The 16,020-nt window shown below is 41.6% G+C and overlaps 2 protein-coding genes across 3 annotated transcripts in view; one reads left to right on the forward strand and one right to left on the reverse strand.

Moving 5' to 3' along the window:
• Positions 1-8,943: 8,943 nt before the first annotated feature.
• Positions 8,944-13,913, reverse strand: Lrrc57 (leucine rich repeat containing 57). Of its 2 annotated transcripts, none has more exons than XM_008846830.3 (6): positions 13,795-13,913; positions 13,437-13,542; positions 13,196-13,334; positions 12,223-12,491; positions 10,283-10,468; positions 8,944-9,483 (listed from the first exon to the last, which is right to left on the reverse strand). In XM_008846830.3, the coding sequence occupies exons 1-6, from the start codon at positions 13,896-13,898 to the stop codon at positions 9,442-9,444; spliced, it is 846 nt and encodes a 281-aa protein (XP_008845052.1). In that variant the 5' UTR covers positions 13,899-13,913; the 3' UTR covers positions 8,944-9,441. The 2 variants fall into 2 exon arrangements, with proteins under 2 accessions (XP_008845052.1, XP_008845050.1); XM_008846828.3 differs by having other exon boundaries at positions 13,633-13,860.
• Haus2 (HAUS augmin like complex subunit 2) overlaps positions 13,911-16,020 on the forward strand; it is a 25,674-nt gene continuing 23,564 nt past the window's right edge. Inside the window, exon 1 of the mRNA XM_008846831.3 lies at positions 13,911-14,059. Within this exon, the coding sequence (XP_008845053.1) occupies positions 13,967-14,059 (93 nt within the window). The 5' untranslated portion in view covers positions 13,911-13,966. The remainder of the gene's footprint in view (positions 14,060-16,020) is intronic.

The following is a 16,020-nucleotide window of genomic DNA, read 5'->3' on the forward strand; positions in this document are numbered from 1 at the left end:
TGATGTGCACTTAGAATTAACTTTTTTAAGGGCTGGAATGATTATAGCTGTTTGTAGAATGTATGCCTGGCATACAGGAAGCTCTAAACCTAACAGTATGGCACTCTCTCCAATCCTAGTACTAGGTAGGTCAAGGCAGGAGGATCAAGAGTTCAAGGTCATCATCTCCTTGGCTATACAGTGAGAAAACAACCTGGGTACATGAAACCCTGTTTCAAAAAACACAGGACCAGTAGATGACTCAGCTGGGAAACACACTGACTACACTGACAACCCAAGTTGGATTCCTGGATCCACATGGTAGGAGAGAGCTGACTCCCACAGGTTGTCCTCTGACTTCTACAGGGACACTATAGAATGGATAAGTGCCACATATACAATATAGGATTTTTAAAAATCTTATAGTTCTTTGGATCCTGGTTTCTTTAGGTTGTTTTCATTAAAATTCCAGGTTATCCCAATTTTATTCCTAATCTGATTTATGTTTCTCCTGTTGCCATTCAGTTTCCTTGTCCTTTAAGACTTTTAATGTATGTTTTCTTGTTTCTGTACAGTTTATTCAATTTATGCCATTTTTAGGCTTTAAAAATTTTATGAGTATTTTACCTGCATGTATGAAAGTGCCTCCATGTTAGTACATTACCCACAAAGGCCAGAAGAGTGCCAGGTCACTTGGAACTGGAGTTACTGATGATTGTTAGTTGCCATGCGGGTGATGGGAACTGAACTTTGGTCCTACGCAAGAACAGCCAGTGCTATTAACTGCTGAGCCATCTCTCTATCCCTACTTTTAGGCTTTTTAAAAAATATTTTTATTTGGTTTTTAAAATTTTTTTTAAATTTAATAACCACATGATTAGAAGAAGCATTTCATTATAGCTTTAACATATTCAGTAACACATTCCAAAGTAAGGATACATATCTTTCAAAAGTGGCTGTAAATTTTTAGGTTCACAGTTGAATTAATATAGTTATACAACATTGAATTTGGTATAAGCCCTGTAAGACATAAAATTGAATGACTTTTTACCCTTTAAAGAAGATCTCCATTTCATTTTAAAATATGCTGTTTCCTACATTTTAATACTACTAACACTTGGATGTTTGCACAAGTGTCTTTAATCTCCATGTATGATTACTAGTCAGAGTTGGTTACACTCGGATCCTTAGTACCTGAGTATGGATATAAAGTCATCAGGTAGATTTCACTGATAATGTTTATTACCTCTACTATTTAACATGAAGTACATTTTTATGCTTCTTCCTCAAATATGTCTTTTTTTAATTTGTTGATTTTTTTTTGGGGGTGTGTGTATATAATATATACAGAACATCTCACATGATCTTGCTCATCTATATACCCACTTCCCAGATGGCCTCCCCCCTCCCACACACTGGAGCCGATATACTCTGTCATCCCTGTTACTGTCCATTGTGTTGTTGGCACCCCAGCCATTCCCCAGTGCTTGTCCATCTGCTGACTAGTTAACTAGAGATCCTTGTTTTAGGAAGATCAGCTGTTCCTCATGTAGCAGCAATCAGTTGTCAGTATTCATTTAGATAAGATTGGGGGTCTGCTCTTCATTTCCCAGTTCTATGCTGGGTTACTGTCTGGGAATCTTTTGGGCCACCCTGGCCAATAACTCGAAGGTATCTCCTGTCTGGCATTGTTTCTTGTTATGTAGCTTTTAGCTATGCATATGGACTCTTAAAAAATTATATTTACCCTATTAATCTTTGGTTATACTTTCCTTTTGGGTGTTAAAACCCTACGATTGGCTCAGATAAACCAATTTATTTTTAGTCTTTAAAAAATTTATTTTTATTTTATGTGTATGAGTGTTATTGCCTGCATGTGAGTGCACCCATGTCGTGCAATGCTACAGAGGTCAGAAGAGGGCTTCGGATTCCCCTGAAACTGGAGTTAAGGACAGTTCATAGCTGCCATGTGGGTGCTGGGGATTGAACCTGGGTCCTCTGCAAGAGCAGTCAGTGCTCTTAACCGTTGAGTCATCTCTCCAGCCCCTATTTTTACTCTTAAGGTCATTTGAGGATCTGTTCCTCAGGAGTAACATAGGCTTTGGAGGAGGTCCTAGCTCTTTTCTTTTACCTGTTCTATGTGAAGATAAGTCAGAGGTCCTACTTGACCATGGCTGGCTTCGCTTGGAAGCATGGAAGAAATGTTTCCTCTGTGTTGACCCTCCTTTTTGTAGACTGCACACTGGTTCAGGTCCAGTTCAGGTTCAGTTTAACAGTCATACTATGAGGCCTATACTAATTTGTACCGAGGGACATAAAGGACAGTTTGCTCCTTTCCCTCCTAGGTTGACTAAGTTCCAGGGGACTATAAGCATCTCTCAAAATGTCCTGTAACTGTGGTGAGTCACCTGTCCTGATCAAGGAGACTAAGGAGATGGTTTTTGAGGATTTCATACAATGCATTTTGGTCATATTCAGACCTCCCCTTCCCTCTCTAAGAATCCCTTATGCCCCCACCTGATTTCATGTCCTCTGTTACTGGGTTTTGGTTTGGGTTTTTTGTTTGTTTCTTGTTTTGGGTTTTTTTTTTTTTTGGTCTTTTTGACACAGGGTCTCCCTGTAGCCCCGCTGGCCTGGAACACACTATGTAGACCAGGTTGGCCTTGAACTCACAAAGAGCTGCCTGCTTCTGCCTCCCAAGTGCTGGAATTAAAGGCAAAGGCGTGTGCCACCATGCCCAGCTGTTATTATTTGAAGGCTTATCCATCCATCTGGAGCCTGAGTCAGCCTACCCAGTGTCACACCATTAAAGAAAACCGAGTCTCTGGCAGGTGTGGTGGTCATGCCTTTAATCCCAGCACTTCAGCCTGGTCTACATAGCAAGTTCCTGGTCAGCTGGGGTTAGAGGGAGCACCTGACTCCAAAAAAAAAAAAGAAAAAAAGAAAACTGACTCTCCCCCTCCCAGTAGCCATCAGTTGCCAGTAATTCCTCAGCTAGGGCTGGGGCTTCTTACCCATTTCCCCCACCCCTATACTGGGTATTTGTCTGGCTTGAGCTTACTTAGATTTTGTGCATGCTGCCTCAATTGCTGTGAATTCATATAACTACTCTGCTGTCCGGAAAACATTTCCTTGTAGTCATCCACCACCATTCATTCTTATAATCTTTCTACCGTCTTTTGCAGTGAACCTGAGCCTTGAGAGGCAAGGGTTTGATATAGGTGCCCCATTCAGGGCTAATCAATCCGCAATCTCTTAGTGGGTCTCTTTATTAATTACCATTTGCTGCAAGAAACAGCTTGTCTGGTAAGAGTTGAGAGATCCATCAATCTATGTGTATAATCATAAGTAATTAGGAGTTCATTTAATGCATTATTTAATAGAATAATAAATAAAATAAATTGTAAATAATAAAATTTCATAATTTCATTTTTCTTAACTCTCCCCTATGGCCTGTGATCTGTCTAGCCACAGGCTCCTAGCCTTGATATCAGTGCCAGAAATGGGCACTATCTTGTGAAGCAGACCTTAAATGCAATTAGAAAGTGATTGGTTACTCCTGTAACATTCATGCCACTATTGCACCAGTAGGCATCTCTTGTTAGGCCAGTCATTATTGTAGCTCACAGGATTCACAACGGGGCAGGGTAATATGCCACTAGCATTCCAACTCTGTAAAAGATAGCCCAAAGAGATGAAACTTTGAGGTCAGTACCAGCTTGATTTCTTTTTGTTTGTTCTGACTCAAGTATATAGTGTCTTCAGCAATAGGGTCTTGCTATCACTGGCAGGTAACCAAGAGCAAGGACAATAGCCAGTATTTTTCAGGGTCTATGGGATTCCTGGTACAGAGCTTCAAAAGATGGAGTCCATTCCTGCTATTGGACTTCTTATTTGCTAGTCTATGGTGTCTTGATAGGGGCATTTTCCCCATTATAGGATAAATGCATTTAACCTATTGTATATAGAATCTTCTATAGGGATAGGTTTCTATGACTGTTTCAGAAAACTTGTAGTGTTATTTTTCCCTTCCTATACTCCGTCCTCTGCCCTGCCCTTCCATTCCTCATCCTATTTAACTCTCCCTACTCCATTATTCCTCTGAACCCTTTTACATTACTGCATTCTATCTCCCCTCTCATGGCCCTTTACTAGTTTCCTGATCTCTGGATTTTCCAATTGAAACACACACACCTAAAGATTCAAAGCTAGCATCCACCTGAGAGAACATACGACATTTGCCTTTCTGGGTCTGGGTAACCTCACTCAAGATGATTGTTTCCAGTTTCATCCATTTACCTGAAAATTTCATGATTTCATTTTTTTAACTACTCAATAATATTACACTGTGTAAATGTACAATACTTTAATTATCCATTCAGTAGCTGATGGACTTCTAGGTTTCCACTTCCTGTCTATTGTGAATAGAGCAGCAATGAATGTGGAGGAACAGTTATCTCTGTAGTAGGATATAGAGTCCTTTGGGTATATGTCCAAGAGTAAAATGGCTGGATTGTGTAGTAGATCTATTTCTAGCTTTTTGAGGAATCTCCACACTGACTTCCACAGTGGCTGCACCAGTTTGCACTCCCACCAGCAGTGAATAAGTGTTCCCCTTTCTCCACATCCTTGCCAGCATTTATCTTTGCATTTCCCTGGTGGCTAAAGATATTGAACATTGGGGAGAGATGGCTCAGAGGTTCAGAGCATTGATTGCTTTTGTAGAGGACCTGGGTTTGATTCCCAGTATCCACATGGCAGCTAACAACCATCAGTAACTCCAGTTCCAGGAGGTCCAGTGTATATTTTTGGCCACTTTGTTAAAAATCAGGTGGCTGTAATTACATGGACAATTCTATTCCATTGATCAGTGTGTCTGTTTTTATCTCAGTACATGCTGACTTTATTCCTATAGCTCTGTAGTATAAATTTTTTAAAAAATATTTATGTTTATGTGTGTATTGCCTGTGTGTAGGTAAGTGCACCCATGTCAAGCAGTGCCTGAGGAAGACAGAAGAGGCTGCTGGATTCCCTGGAACTGGAGTTACAGTTGTTAGCTGCCATGTGAGTGCTGGCATTTGAACCCAGGTCTTCTACAAGAACAACCAGTGCTTTTAAACGCTGAGCCATCTCTTCAGCCCCTCTGTAGTATAATTTGAGATCAGGAATGGTGATAACTCTCAGCTCTTCTGTTGTGTTCAGGATTGTTTTGGCAATCCTGGTTTTTTTTGTTTTCATATACTTATTATTTTCTCAATTTCTATGAAGAAGTATACTAGGATTTTAATGGGGATTGTGTTGAATGTATAGATTGCTTTTGGTAGGATGGCCATTTTCACAATATTAATCCTACCAATCCATAAGTATGGGAGATCTTTCCATTTTCTGTTATCCTCAATTTCTTTCTTTCAGTGACTTAATTTTCATTATACAGATCTTTCACTTCCATGGTTAGATTTATTTCTAGATATTTTATGGTTCTGAGGCTATTGTGAATGGGATTGTTTCCCTGGTTTCTTTCTCAGTATGTTTGCTGTTGGTGTACAGGAAGGCTACTGATTTTTGTGCATTAATTTTGTATCCTACTTTGTTGAATGTAATCAGCAAAATGTAATGTAATGAGCTCTAGAAGTTTCCTGGTGGTCTTTAGGGTTTTTTTAAAAAATATTTTATTATTTTTATTTTATGTGTATGAGTGTATTGCCTGCATGTATGTGAGTGCACCTGTGTTATGCAATGCTGCAGAGGTCAGAAGAGGGCTTCAGATTCCCCTGGAACTGGAGTTAAGGACGGTTCATAGCCACCATGTGGGTGCTGGAAATTGAACCCAGGTCCTCTGCAAGAGCAGTCAGTGCTCTTAACCACTGAGCTATCTCTCCAGCTCCCTGTAGGGTTTTATGTATAGAACTGTTATCATCTTAGCTGGGCGTGGTGGCGCACACCTTTAATCCCGGCACTTGGGAGGCAGAGGCAGGTGGATCTTTGTGAGTTCAAGGCCAGCCTGGTCTATACAGTGAGTTCCAGGCCAGCTGGAACTACAGGGTGACCCTGTCTCAAAAACACCAAAAAAAAAAAAAAAAGTATCATCTGCACATGGAGATATTTTGACTTCCTCCCTTCCAATTTGTATTCCCTTTATCTCTGTCACTTGTCTTACTGCTCTAGCTAAAACTTCAACCACTATGTTCACTTTCAGGCCTTTAAATTTTTTTAAACTTTTTAAAATATTTTGTATGAGTGTTTTGCCTGCATGTATGTAAGTGTACCACATGCATGCAGTGTCCACAGAGGCCAAAAGAGGGTGTCAGATTCCCTGGAACTGGAGTTATGTATGGCCAGTTGTTAGCTGCCATGTGGGTGCTGGGAATCGAACCTGGGTCCTCTGGAAGTACAGCAAGTGTTCTTAACCACTGACCCATCACTCCAACCCTTTAAAACTTTATGTATATGAGCATTTGCCTGCATGTATACAAGTACATCTTCCATCTCATTTGCCTGCTCAACCATCCCAGATTGCTCTTTACAGAGCACTTTAGTGTTGTTCAGTCAAGAAATGCCATCACTGACATGCTCCTTTGCTATGTCTAAGCTCCTTCCCTAAGAATAAGCCGAATTAACCGCTCAGTCTGCACATTCTATATTTATCTCTCTTGCTAGACTGAATTGCTTGAGGTTAAAACTATATAAAGTATTATGCCAGAAGTTATAGTGAACAAGAGTTAGACTCAAATAGATGCTATGACCTATGGTCATGCAGTGCCTGCAGAAGCCAGAAGATAGCGTTGAATCTCCTGGAAATGGAGTTACAGACAGTTGTTAGCTGCTGTGTGGGTGCTGGGAGCAAACTCAGGTCCTCTAGAAGAGCTAGTGCTCTTTACTTTTAAGCTGTCTCTCCAGCCCCAACTTTCAGGCTTATAGAGGAGATAAATGGTTTGTTTCATTGAGTACTTACTGTGTCATGGAGGTATTCCCCATACTTAAAAGATGAGAATAAGCAAATTCTGGATCCAAACTTTGATCCTTCTTATGATGGAGCCCATGATATTACTCAGTATACTAGCTGACTCCAAGCTCTAAAACTTTAGGAAACTTAGGGAAGCAAGCTAGAATCAGTCAGCCTTATTATTAGCATCTATTTGAGTCTAACTCTTGTTCACTGTAACTTCTGGCATAATACTTTATATAGTTATTAACCTCAAGCAATTCATTCAGTCCAGCAAGGGAGATAAATATAGAATGTGCAGAATACTCTATCAGCAGATGGGGGAGCGGTTAATTTGGCTTATACTTAGGGCAGGAGCTTAGACATAGTAAAGGAGCATGTTAGTGACAGGGCATTTCTTGACTGAACAACACTAAAGTACTCTGTAAAGAGCAGAGTAATCTGCGATGGTTGAGCAGGCAAATGAGATGGAAGGAAACCTGGTGGTTTCTTAGAGGGATAGGGAATAGTAATAAATATGTTTAGATTACTGAATTCTAAATTCAGATTTATTAGATGAAAAGCACTGGTAAAATATTGAGACAAGTTCATTGGTCAATGGATCAATACCAATAAATACTAATTTTTTTTTAATTTTATTATTTATTTATTTTTGGTCTTTTTGAGACAGGGTCTCCCTGTAGCCCCAGCTGTCCTGGAACTCACAGAAATCCGCCTGCCTCTGCCTCCCAAGTGCTGGGACTACAGGCGTGCGCCACCATACCCAGCTATTTATTATTTTTATGTGTATGTGTGTATTGCCAGCATGTAGATAAGTGCACCCGTGTCATGCAATGCCTTCAGAGGTCAGAGGAGGCTGTTGGATCCCCTGGAACTGGAGTTACTGACAGTAGTTAGCTGCCATGTGGGTGCTGGGATTCGAATCCAGGTGTTCATAACCACTGAGCCATCTCTCCAGTCCCAATACTAAGTTTTTAAAACCTCCATGATTGATACTGATGAACTGACACTGCCTATCTCCCTCTAGGGAAACTAACATGGAAAAAAGAGAACACTTTAGACCAAATATAAGGCCAGACAGGCTGCTTTATATCGATTAAATAGGCTTTTGTGATCCCTGACTTTAAGGTAGGTTTAACCATTATTGAGAACTGTCATCCTTGACTAAGATAAAACTTCAGGAAATGGCCCAAATAGTAGCTTCCTAAATGTTCTTACCAGTGACAATCTGAAGTCCTCTAACTTTGTACCATCAAGTTCTCTTAATAAGCATGATTCCCAGTACCTCAGAAAAGGTTCAGTGATCTCACTGCTCATGAAACTGAAACAAGAGCATGAAACATCAGTTTACTTTCAGAGAACAAAGGACCATTTGAAGATTAAAATTTCTGTCTTCCTCCTTTAAACAATTAACACTGCTTCCAGACAGAGTTCATTAAAAATACTTTATTTACTGTATTCTCTCATTCAGAGAATAAACTTGATGAAGGTTATTTTAAAATATTTTAGCAGTAATTTTTTTGAAGGTAATTTGATTAGTACAGTTATCAATACAAAAAAAGGGGAGAAATTACCAGAAATAAGACATGATTTTTAACAAAGCTTCAGGAAATCTTGATTATTAAAATTCCTTTTAAATCTTATTAGTAGGCTAGATGTGGTGGCACATGCCTGTAATCTCAGTACTTAGGAAGTTGAAGCAGGATTTGAGGCCAGCCTGAGCTACATAGCAAAATCCTGTCTCAAAAACAAAACATAAAGTCTTACAAGTGTTGCATATAGTTTTAGCTCTTCAGAGCCCTCTACCAATAAGGCACCTGCAATAGTGAAGAATTTGCTATTGCAGCCTCAGGAACATTCTTTAGTGTTGTGTTGGTGCTTCTCTGACAAAGCTCATTTTAAGATAGTCACATACTTATGTACATCCTAAATCCCAAGTATAGACACTGCTATTCAGCTGATGTGGACTGGAGTAAAAGAATATGGTCTTAACCATACAAGTTTCTCACAAATTATCCAAGTATAGACACTATTCAGCTGATGGACTGGAGTAAAAGAATATGGTCTTAACCATACAAGTTTCTCACAAATTAGAATTTCATAAAAATATGAAGTGTTAACACAGAAATGATGTGGCAACTGACTTTATGAAAGCTCACACATTGAAACTAAACATAATCTCAAGCTGGTGTGGAGCTATTCTGTTACCAGGCAGCACTCCCTCATTGTATAAATAGCAACTACCTACTGGTTTCTTAGAGCCCAACTAATGATGGTTTTGAAGATCAACATTGTCCATCACCCTATCCATGACACAAAAAGGAAGGCGCTTCCTGTCTCCTAATTCCTTTTCCTTTAGCTTATCTGAGATAGCCCTAAAAAGGAAAAAAAGGTTGTTGAATGAAATGTAATCTCCTGGAGTGTCATCTCCAACAACAGGAGATTTTGACTCAGCCAGATTTCAATAGAGATTCCAAGTCAGTATCCTTCTTGTAAGGTTCTCATGGTTGTGGAGAATATCATGCAAACTTCTTCTTGGTGGCTGTGAACCTCTCCATGTACTAAAAATTATGAAAGAAAAATATACATAAGGTATTTCGGTATGAGCAAATACAAGGCTGTTTGTTATTTAGGTTTGGTTGTTGCTGCTGCGGTTGCTGCTATTCTTTTTGTCTGTTTATTTTTTTGGAGGTGGTCTCACTGTATATCCCTGACTGGCCTGGAACTCACTATATAGACCAGACTGGCCTCAAACTCTCAGAGATCTGCCTGTCTCTGCCTCCCAAGTACTGGGATTAAAGGCATGCACCACCACGCCTGGCTGTTTTTTGTTTTTAAGATTTAGGTGTATGTGTGTAGTGTGCCTGTGTGAGTTTATGTGTACCATATGTGTGCAAGTGCTCTCCAAGATCAGAAGAGGGTGTTGGGTCCCCTAGAACTGTAGTTACAGACAGTTGTGACCCTCTGTGTGGGTGCTCAGAACCAAACCTGAGTCCTCTCCAAGTGCTGTTAAGCATATCTCTAGCCCCAGGTTCTTGGTTTTTTAACTTACGTTTTTACATAGTTTTTCATTTTTTATTTCATTTGGTTCATTTCCTACAAAATCTACTTAGTTTTCTGAGGAAAAATTAAAGCATATCATTCCATGTATTTTAGTAGAAAACATCAAAGATGATTTATAGTAAGATGTATGTAGAGAAAGTCATCTTGGCACAATATAGTTTGGCCAATTCTTAAAACTACCTCAAAAATGTGAAAGGACCAAACCTGGTGATGCTAGGGACATGCATGTGAGTTACCTCAGCATGTTCTTCTCTGGGGTAGGCACTTAAATGCAGAAATTGCTCACGTAATACGCACCTTATCATAACCTTCCAGTTCTCGAAGTTTCTTTATTTCAAAAAGATTGCCTTCCACAGCAAGCAGACAGATTTGGGCATCACTGAGGATGCTCTGTGGAAGCATGCTGAGCTCAAGACAGTTCTCTTCTAGCCGGAGAACTTTAAGGCGAGGACAGCTAGATATCTTCACTGAGATCTGAGATATCTATTGAACAACAAAACAGTAATAGGAAAATGCATAAGCCCTATAATGGTTACTTTTTATGACATTAAAACAAATCTTGACTGTCCTAGTTCTTTCTCCGCCTCCATTTTCTCACTACCTACTCATTACAGAAGCCTCTGTTACATACCTTCTGTTACTCCTCCACTTGAAACAATTTGAAGGTTACCAGTAACTTTTTAGAAGTAAAATTTCCTAATAATAAGAGCACTATACGATTATTTTAGAAAATTCAAGAATCACGCATGTTTAAAGAAAAAAAGTTTGAGTAATCTGCCGCCCCAAAATAACCATATAAACATTTTGATATTCCAGCCTTTTATACAACACAGATACCCACCACTTTACTGCCAAAGCCAAAGATCCATGCTTCCCACACACAGTTGTTTGCATTAACTGTACTGCTGGTCTTTTTCTTGAAACTCCCTCTTCTTGGGCATAAACACCTGATTTTTTTTCTTATCTTTTGAATTATTCCTGATTTTTTCCTTCCCATTTTATCTCTCAAGGATGTTTTTCAAGCAGAAATCCCTAATACTTCCTATTTAATATTCTAAAGTTTTCTAAAAACCAGTAATCCTAAAAGCCATCACTTCATCTGTCTTCAAAGTCTATATCAAATCATACTAATCGCTACACCTACAACTTTCACTAAAACATATTTAGGAGATTCATGTGATAAATTCAGCATGTCTGTTCTCAACAGCACTATTTGGGCCTTCCTGCTCAATACCAAACAGTATGTCTTTGTCCCATTCACTTCTTTTGCCCATTAAATGCTCCAAGTGTCTTCTTCCAGTGCTGGAGAATGAACAGAGTACAAGCACTCTACCACTCTAGCCACTAAATTCTGTTGACTACCTGGTATCATTTCAGACTATCACCTGGGAGCTTACTGAAAATGCATATTCTCAGACCTCATCCTAAACATAGTGACTGAGACACTAAGGTGATGTTAAATTCTCCAGGTTATTCACACTAAAGTCTGAGAACCATGTTCTACCAGTAGGGAATATGGAATATGTCCTCAACTAATATTCAGTGCTTAACTAATAAAGTTGTTTTCCCCCAAAATCTCAAGGAAAAGATGAAGCCAACCTCCTCTTAAGACTGAACATCATCATGTTCTAACTACAGTCTAGCACAATAATAACCACATGAAGACAGTAGCTACTGTAGGGTTGTGCAGATGTAGACACACAGATGCCACAAAACTGGCCACCTAATCTCAGATGTTTCATCACCACCTTCTGCCAAGAGTAGAGTGCTTTTCCAGACAACTGTGAATCAAGAAGCTACAAAAGAAACAAACCAGCTATAAAGTTGACCAACAATAAAATAAGCTCTCTCCAGAAAGCTATCACTTAAGGACTTCAGCAAAAGGACACACATTCAACAACAAAAAACCCAGAACTAGCTTTTGATCAGATCCTTAGGTTCCATTTCTATACTATATCCCTGGCACAGCTCCTCATTAAATGGTTGGGGGCATATATGAAAAGGAACTGAAGATTTGTGAAACTTTGAATAGTGTAACTTTTGAAATTATCTCACCCTATTAACTGTTCTACCTTCCTCAAAACACCTCCATACCATACACAGCCAGCACCAACCCACTTCATGGCACCTTGGGCACTGAAATTAGCTCACCTATTTTAGTCTGATACCCAACCCATGATTATAGTTTAAATTTCCCAAATATTCTTGGGGGTGGAGGGGGACAACAAGCTCTAGACCTGGTTCTGGTTGAGGTTGAGTTCAATGGCCTGCAGCTCCCCCACTGTGTCAGGTATACTCCGAATCTGGTTTTTAGACAGATCCACCACATCCAGGTGCCTCAGGCTACAAAGCTGGGGTGGTAGTGCTCCCAGTTGGTTCCCAGAGAGGCTCAGGGTCTTGAGGGCAGAAAGTTGCCCAAAGGTAGATGGCAGCTCTCTCAGGAGATTGTTGTTTAGGTTTAGCGTCTCTAGTTTTTTCAGATTGCATAATTCATCAGGTAGAACAGCTGGTGAAGAAAAAGATTTTTTTAATCTGAATCTTACAGAGCTGAGAAACATCTTTGATGTAGTTTATAAAAAGAAAATATGATAACCTACTTCACTGTTTTGTTTTTAATTTTGAGATAGGGTCTCATTAAATTGTCCAGACTGCCATTGACCTCACTCTGTAGCCCAGACTGACCTTGAAATTATGATCCTCCTGCCTCAGGCTCTTGAGTAACTGGGATCACGGGTCTGAGCCACCAGACCTAGCTTCACCTTGCTAATACATGTAGAATTCTCACATGTCATGTATAGGAATTGCATTTTACCAACATCGTGTTCAGAAGGCTAAGGCGCCACCAGAATGTAGAAGAACATTTATGTATACAATAGGTTTGTGCCTTTTGTAAAGGAACAGAGGTCGATAACCTGACAATTTGGTGAGATTTGGAAGCTCCTCCCCTTTCCATTCCACCCCCACTTCCAAAACATAATTTTGTTTACATCATATCCCAAAGATGTTCCAAGTCCAAATTAACCCAGTAATAATCATTACAATACCCAAGGAGGCTTGTAGATGTAACTGCAAGAAATAGAAAGCTTCAAGCACTCTGCCATTCTGTATCTTGAGCCCCCTGAACTGGTTTCATAACAGAATCGGTTTGTAAGAGAAAAACACCCTAATTGCTGATCACTAGCAAAAGCTGCCCAGGCACAAAAGCCATACTCAGTTTGTTGTTGTTCAGGGAGAGGCTCTTCAGCAGAGTGAACTTTCCTATTAGCAGAGGCGGTAGACTGTCGATCTTGTTGTTGGACAAATCGATGGTCCTAAGATTGCTTGTCAGCTTCTGCAACTCTGAGGGGAACTGGAGAAAGGAGTTCACAGCGTGGAAAACCCCGCACCAATGAACTTTGCCACCCGCTGTCCCTCTCCCTTAGTTTCTTGGTCTGGTCCCTTCCAGTCTCACCTCGGTCAGCCCACGGTCTTTAAGCTGAAAGACACCAGTTTTCTGCGCGGTTTCCACATGAGCGCGGAGCGCACTGTTTCCCATCCTAGCGCCGGGGCTCAGATACCTGCGGGAAAGAAGGAGCCTGATCACCCCCAGTCTAGGCACGAAGCCATCGCCGACGCCTCCCGTCGGGGTATCCGGACCCAACTGTCACCTTCTGCCGATCCCTAGTTCCCGGGGCCAGCCCAAGAGGGGCAAGGAAAAAGCAGGCGAGCAGACAGCGTTACGGCAAGGTCCTGCTGCTTGTGCAGCAGAGCAGAGGCCAGGCTCCCCGCGAAACCTCGGTGAGATGGGGAGCGGGAGACTCGCCTCCTACCGCTCGCTAGAGAGAACGCACCGCCAGAGAAGACCCGGGACCCGCGCTCGCCTGAGACGCGCTCCCAGGGCTTCCGCCCGGGCGGGAACGCCGTGTGACATCATCACGACGCGCGACGTTCGCACTGCCTGCAGCTCACTTTTCACGCCAATTCCGAAGGTGTGTGGGATCCATGGCTTCCGCCAACTCGTGGGACCCGGCGTATGCGCCGAGCGCAGCTGGGATACTGCTGGGCCAGCTGGTGGCTTCGGGGATAGTCACTCAGGTGCGTGGGGCCGGCGATGGCATCATCAAGGGGGCGCCCGCGGTGGCGACAGAGCTCGGCTGTGAGGTGGTGGTCTTGACTCGGCGAGGCCGGGGAGCGCCAGTGGAGGGCTGTGCTGAGTTCTGATGTGGAGTCCCTGCGAGGCAGTAGCCGTGCCATTCTGCCGCGCTGCTTTGTTTGTGAGGATCAGGGTAGCGGGTGGTCCCAGTAGACTGAGTTTTGAGTCTCAGGCGAGTTCTCCCAGCTCAGCAGATTAAACAGTGCTGGTTTCTGTTCTGGCGATAACACTGCCTCTAGACTGGGTTGGGGGGTGGGGGGAGGCACTTACAACAGGCATTTCCAACGCTTATTTATAAGAAACATTGAAGCTTATTTAAGGCAGGCGCTGGGTACGGAAGCGCTCCAGAGGACACGCTTTGGGGGGCATCTGTTAAAGCAATATGTATGCGAAAAAGATTTTGGAACGTGAATGGTGAGTTTAATTTTGAGACGAGAAGAGATGTTGACTCAAGGAAATGACTCTTAGACATGTTCATAGGACAGGGATGGAGACAAAAGAGGGAGAAATTGAACATGTGAAGGAATAACGGAAAATGACAAGGGAATGGGAAAAATGGGAGCAAGGACTGAAAATAAGGGCTCACACACACAGATTTGCAAAGGAAGCAAGATAACTTTATTCTCAGTGAATAGCACAGATTATACAGGGATACTTTGTCAAGATTAACCACAGGCCACATAAATAAGGGTACTTGAGGGCTCCAGGCTACAGCCTGGGGTGCTAAAGGAATTTTTCATTACTTGGGGGTATGGTTTGGGTTGGTCTCTACTTTGATTGATAGATTAGGTCATGTTTGTTTTTTTTTCCTAGTGTGCATGCATATCCCTTCTTAATGATTTTAATCATATGCATGCCCACTTATGCATAGGCATAAAATAGTAAATATGGGTTTTTTCCTAAAAGTTTATTAGAGGACATAGTTTTGCCTTACTGCATATGCACCCCAAATCAGTACAAGCTGTATTCTACTATTCTTCATACCCAGATACATTAGGAACCATTTAATAGAAACTTTTTATTTCATTTGAGACAGAGTCCATGTAGCCCTGGCTGATCTTGTACTCACAGAGATCTGGTTGCCTCTGCCTCTGGAGTGCTGGGAATAAAGGCACGTGCCACAGTACTGGGGAAAAAGTGTATACAGGGGAACATATTATTGTTCAGAGATGAGAGTACATGTTGTCCAGTGCAGGTGTGTGGGTGTGGGTGTGGGTTCTGAGGTTGCTAGGTACATTGTTTGGAGAGACGTGTGTACACATAGTACAAGCAGGTGAAGGGACCAGGCTGTCAAATGTTTTATTACAAGAGGAGTTTGTACATAGCTAATACCAGAGTCCCAGGCTAAACTGTCTCCTTTGCTTACCTGCCTCAAATTGGTGAGCTGTGGGTTCAGAGATTATCTCAAAAAATATGATGAAGTCATAGAGGAAGACACTAGATACTGATTTCTGGCCTCTCTAGGCATGCACATATACTTGCACTTAAGTGCACACACAAAACACACACACACACACACACATACAAACCAGGTACTATGTTGCACACCTGTAATTCCAGCACTAGGGAGGTGGAGGCAGGAACAGACATTCGGGGCCTTCCTTGGCTGTATAACAAGTGCAAGGCCAGCATGGGTTACCTGAGACCATGAACGAACGAATGAATGAATGAATGAATGAATGAAACCAGAAAAGGTACTGTAGGACCCCCAGGCTGGGGTACCCAACGTCCACGGGAGGCCACACCCCAATAACTCAGTCCTCAGACCAGGAGATGCAACAAGCAAGAGGATTTAATCGTTTGTGCAGACGGGCCCCTGCCTCACTCAGAGAGAGAGAGAGAGCAGCAGCCCCGAGCTCAGCTTACAGGTGACTTTTAAAGGCAAAAACCACAAACTACAACC

Source organism: Nannospalax galili, unplaced genomic scaffold, assembly GCF_000622305.1.
Source record: "Nannospalax galili isolate Female #2095 unplaced genomic scaffold, S.galili_v1.0 scaffold342, whole genome shotgun sequence".
Taxonomy (NCBI): Eukaryota; Metazoa; Chordata; class Mammalia; order Rodentia; family Spalacidae; genus Nannospalax; species Nannospalax galili.